The sequence below is a fragment of the Scyliorhinus canicula genome, chromosome 18, assembly GCF_902713615.1.
Source record: "Scyliorhinus canicula chromosome 18, sScyCan1.1, whole genome shotgun sequence".
Classification (NCBI taxonomy): Eukaryota; Metazoa; Chordata; class Chondrichthyes; order Carcharhiniformes; family Scyliorhinidae; genus Scyliorhinus; species Scyliorhinus canicula.
The window spans coordinates 42,474,853-42,480,465 of record NC_052163.1 but is presented as its reverse complement, the minus strand read 5'-3'; the positions used below and the strand labels follow the sequence as shown (position 1 = coordinate 42,480,465).

The following is a 5,613-nucleotide window of genomic DNA, read 5'->3' as shown; positions in this document are numbered from 1 at the left end:
GGACGTGCAGACTCCGCACAGACAGTGACCCAGCCGGGAATCGAACCTGGGACCCTGGAGCTGTGAAGCATTTATGCTAACCACCATGCTACCGTGCTGCCCCTAATTCATTGTACTTTAATAAGTAGGTCTAGACGTACATCATAAAACAGCTTTCCATTAGATTAACTGGAAACACCACATAAGCAATGATATCCAGTCATTATAGTTATGGCCTAACTCTGAAGGAGCATTTCCATTTGAAAACAAATATTCTGTTTTATTCAAAAATTGTCAAATTTCCATAATTTGCCTTAAAAGTCAATCCTACAATTATAGAGCTAAAAGAGCCTGCCTCAAAGAAAAACACACTGAAGTAGAGTTGGTATACAGTATTTAACAGCACAGGTCATTTAATCCTACACGGATTATTGAACCGTCATCTGAAAACGTCTCTTCCAAAATGTTCACTATATACTTTGGCTTGAATTTTAAAGCAACAACCAGAGCATGTGTGCTATCAGGATGTCTTATATATTCAACAGAGTACACCCTTGAGACACATTTCAGTTAACTAGCTATTTCTGTAAAAAATCTTCATTTTTCAAAGCTGTAATAAGCCAATCTTTATCTTGCTCATCATCAGAGTCACTCATATCACTGGTATCAGCTGCTAACAGTCGTGAGTAGTTTAACCTCTTTTGCCGAGGAATTTTAGATTGTGCAATGAGGAACACCATTGCCCAAAGCACAGCGATAGCAGAGCATGCTTGGTAAAGCCTTTCTATGCCAAAACTATTCACAATGAAGCCACTGCAAAAACTGCCAAAACTTGCACCTAGACCAAAGGATAACCCATGGTAGATTTTATGGAGTGTTCTTTCAATACCAGGGGTAGCTAGATCATTACATTGGCTCCAAACAGCCCACCACAAGGCACCATTGCTAAAAGAATTCAAGACTTGAATAGGCAACACTGCCCAAGCGGACCAGAGGAATGAATAGTAGAGCAGCTGAGCTGCAAGGCAAATGAGTCCAAAGACTACTGTTCCAGAGAGTGAAAGGATCCTTAACACTCTGTCCTTGAAAAGAAAAAGTAGAACTTCGGCTGCAAAGCCAATTGCTAATGCAGTGCCCATAAAGGCCTCACTGCTCCCTTTGTTCTGCATTTGCCAGAAGAGGAAGTTATTTATTGTAGATCCAATGGCTCCAGTGATGAAAACTGTGATTACATACAAGATAGCCCGTCCATCACTTACCAATAGGTGCAATGCTTTGACAGTATGGTTGACCATGTCATTTTTCTTGGCTGTATGAATTGGGTAGAACACACCAACAAGAAGTGTTACTGTAATCAGCATGGCATAGCTATAAAAGTGTACAGCAATTCTAGAAGTATGTCCATTAAGGAAACAATTCAGTCTGTCCACAAGGATGCCAATACTAAAAACTGCTCCAGCTCTGCCCAAGTGACCCCAAATCCACTGTTTGCCATAGCGATCCACAGAGTCAACAAAGTCCAGGTAGTCATAGAGCCCATCATCTGCAACCCAATCCAGAGCGGACGCTAAAGCTTCCCACAAAGATATAACCAGCAAAATAAGCACAAATGTCTCGTGCTGGTTATCCAGAATTTTGAAACTGTGATTAGGCTCAGTATTGATACGTTGCTTTTCTTTTCCATCCTCAGAGCCAGTCTTCAAAGCAATATTCCTTTTCACAATGTGACTGTTTGCTGTACTGTGATAAACTTCTGAACTGTTGTTTTTCTCAACTGGCAGATGCTCGCCAGCTTTTCCCAGAATTCTTGCCTGGTCAGAGTCTTCAATTGGCAGAAATGTGTTCCGTTTTGAATTATGGTCATTTCGTGCAATATCTGCATTTTCCAAAGTTGAGATTTTGGAATTGGTAATAACAGTCAGCTCAGTCTTGTCTGGAGATTCGGTTAAATCGCTCGCTACAGAAGGCTCAGCAGTGGTTAGCAACTGGGGGTTTTCTTTCATTTCAGTACGGAGTGTTGAACCAGGGTGGCTTGTTAAAACACCATTCACTATTGTTGGAAAAATGGTATGTGCGATTTTATTAATCTTAAAATCGCCAACGTGGTCTTTGTCTTCTGGTCTTATATTTTGATTCCAGCTGTTTTTTGCATACATACTCCCATTACAGAATTTGTATTCCGCTTCCTTATCTACAGGTGGAATGAGTGTGAGCAAAAGGCCTGCTCCTATTGACGACAACAGGGAACCAAGAACAAGAATTCTTCTTTTGTTATAGCGCCCAGCACAGTAAGACCAAAAGGGAGTACAAAGCAGCAAAATAAAATACTTTGCCCCCATGACAATGCCTACAAATGGTGCAGTTAATCCAAGCTGTCTGAAGTATATGGTAAGAAATGGAATTACACAGGCTGTTGCTGCACAGTGAAGAAAATGATAGAGACTGGCAAGAGCCAGTGCTTTGCTGACATTCCATTGTTTATTTCTCTTCATGATGTTCGGGTTCACGTTCTTGCAAACATTCCCAGTTAGCAATCTGAAAAACAACCGGAAACCTTCATTAAATTTAATACAAAGTCTGTTTGAAGAGTGAATCTGAAAGTGTGAAAAACCTCTCTTACAAAGATGTTAAAGTCTTCTTGGCACACTATATTTGGGTCATCATGGAGAGGATCAACAACCAGCAGCCATAATCCTTAAACCTTCCACCCCGCCGCTTCCATTGCCAAGTGAGAATAGATGGTTATCACTGTTATGATCCTAGCTGATGTTACTACTGGACAAGCCAGCATGGATGCAGTGGTTAGTGCTACCTCAAGCGCGAGGGGTCCGGATTCAATTCCGACCTCGGGTGACTGCCTGTGTGGAGTTTGCACTTTCTCCCGGTGTGTGTGGGTTTCCTCCGGGTGCTCTGATTTCCTCCCATGTGCATATTAGGTGGATTGTCCGTGCTACATTGCTCCTTAGCATTCAAAGGTTGGGTGGGAATACAGGGCTCAAACGGGGATTGGGCCTAGGTAGGGTGTGCTTTTGAAGCGCCAGCGCAGATTTGATGGACTGAATGGCCTCCTTCTGCACTGTAGGGATTCTAAGCCAGATCCCCAAAGTGGAACCTCGCTTGAGAAATCTTAACTTATTTCATTTGTTGCAACTTGCCTCTACTGAACAGAGTCAGAGACTGCTGATGAACCTTTAACAAAAAAATAAAATACTTATTGAACAAGGTTACCTATAATACACATACTTCACTATATGTTCACATATATACAGATTTGTATGGGTAACTTAAGTTACAAAAACTCTCATGCTCAAAAGCACACATTCCTGTGGTCAGATACACCATTACTGAAACCAAATGCCAGATGCCACCTAAAACAACTTCCACGGATTTCTCATTGACTCCCCAGAGGCTCGTCATACTGAGCCAACTAGTCTTACTGGAACTCTCTTTCACATAAGGATTTCTAACCTTCACTCTCAAAAGAACATGTCTTCGAATCGTCTCCCAAATGACACTCTCTCTTGGATGCCTTTACCAAGGATCCACCTCTAAGGTTTCAACCTCCTCTTCCTATGTTCATCTCCCCTGGAGCACCACATGCATTCAAGCTTTGCCTTACACACAATCTCTCAGATACCCAGTCATGCCAACAGAACGCCACTGCTTCATAGGGCCATAGTAAGGCAGTCTCCTCAGATCTTCTGGCTTTTCACAAGCTCATATTATTCAAAGTTTGTACTGTGCAGCTGTCTTTTAACGTGGAGTCTCTGCTCCTCACTCTTAACTTCAGTTAACAGAATCTTTTTCCAGATTCCTGTTCTTTCCCTTGGACGAGAAGGTCCCCTTGGTACTTCCTTCTGTCCCTCTTCCTGGTTTTGGGACATCTTTCTGTTCCTTTGCATTTGTCCTGCCTGTCCAGCAATATCTGTAAATTTCTGCTTCCGTCTGAACTGAACTGCTTTTTGCTGTCTCTGTGGGCCCGATTGCAGGCAACAGCATAGATTTTCCCTACCTAAAGGGCCATAAAACCAAATTGAAATACAGGCATCTTTTAAAGTGAAACTAAAAATAGAGTTTCCTTAACAAACTGCAGAAAATAAATTAAGCTTAAACTTAAAACTGCAGCTTATACCCAACAAATCCAAATGACCAAAAATGATTTTCTAACACCCACTAATACATTTTATTTAACTACCTCTATTCCCAAACATTTCACTTGCGCCTCCTTCAATTGACCTTGTGTTCACTGCTCCCAGTGCGGTCTTGGAGCCTAAACGCAGACTGGGTGACCATTTTGTGGAACACCTCTGCTCAGTCCGCAAGCATGACTCCAAGCTTCCTCCAGTTGCTCGTCATTTTAACTCAGTGGGCATCACTGTTGCTTCACAGCTCCAGGATGCCAGGTTTGATTCCCAGCTGGGGTCACTGTCTGTGTAGACTCTGCATGTTCTCCCTGTGTCTGCGTGGGTTCCCTCCTGGCATCCGGTTTCTTACCACAAGACGTGCTGTTAGATAATTTGGACATTCTGAATTCCCACTCTATGTACCTGAACAGGTGCCAAAATGTGGTCATTAGGAGCTTGTCAAATTAACTTCATTGCAGTGTAAATGTAAGCCTACTTGCAACAATTAAGATTATTATTATGTCTGTTTTTAGCCTGCGGTCATGCTCCAGTGAAGCCCAACGCACACTTCCAATGAGACATGTTACAGCCTTCTGGGCTCAGCAGTGAGTTCAACAGTTTTAGACTGCAGCCCTTATCCTCCATCCTGATGCCTTTTTAAAATCCAAAACATTTTTTGTCCCAACATATTTCCAGCATTTTGCTTTTATTGTGCATGTGCTGCATGCTGCCCTCTCAACCAACAGACATCTTTTAACAATGTTGAACACATCGTTTTAACTCAATGCATGACCCCAACATCTATCCTGCACTTTCAATTGAGTTTCCAACGCTAGTGTATTCCTCTCCACGTCAACAGCATCAGCCACCCCCAGCCATGTCGCTGAAATCATGTATACTTCTGCAGCCTAAACTAATCCAATGTTTCCCTGGTTGATCCAAGCCTCAAGCTCAGCCAGAACTTTCCGGCCCATTTCCCTCCCTGCATCGTCCTTCTCACTGTTTGTGCTGGCTCATCCTGTTTCATCCCTGCCCATATTTGTAACTTGCGCCAAAACTCTCCTTCCTGCTCTTGCCCAACAACTTGCGGCCCTCCCTTCGGCCTCTCCTGCTCCCCAGGCCGCCCTCCTTTCAACCCAAACTCTCGGTCGCTCTCTCCTACTGACAACTCCTTTGGTTTGTTAACATCTCTGCGAAGCTCCCTGGGATGTTACAGGCGCGACACAAATGCAGGTGGTTGTTGGGGCGGTGAGGCTCACCCACAGCAGGCGCGCTGCACCTACCGAGTCAATATTTTAAATGGTGAATCTCAGGAAGGCTAATGGACAAAGTGTTAATCCCGGTCACTCAGCTCCAGCTGAGGAAACGTTCAAAGACAAACTCTTCCGGATTCGCTCCTCTCCGGGCCCAGCTCACACCCAGCCGGACCACGCTACACTCGCCGCTGGGCCATGAACCGGGCGCCGCCACACACGGAAACTTCCAGAGGGCGGCGCCCGTCAATCACACC

At 43.9% G+C, this 5,613-nt stretch overlaps 1 protein-coding gene across 1 annotated transcript; it reads right to left on the bottom strand.

Annotated features, from left to right (window-relative positions):
* On the bottom strand, nucleotides 1-5,613 carry mfsd6l (major facilitator superfamily domain containing 6-like). Its single transcript, XM_038777943.1, has 2 exons — nucleotides 5,387-5,613; nucleotides 1-2,514 (listed from the first exon to the last, which is right to left on the bottom strand). Exon 2 carries the CDS (start codon nucleotides 2,469-2,471, stop codon nucleotides 558-560), a length of 1,914 nt encoding a protein of 637 aa, XP_038633871.1. The 5' UTR covers nucleotides 2,472-2,514; nucleotides 5,387-5,613; the 3' UTR covers nucleotides 1-557.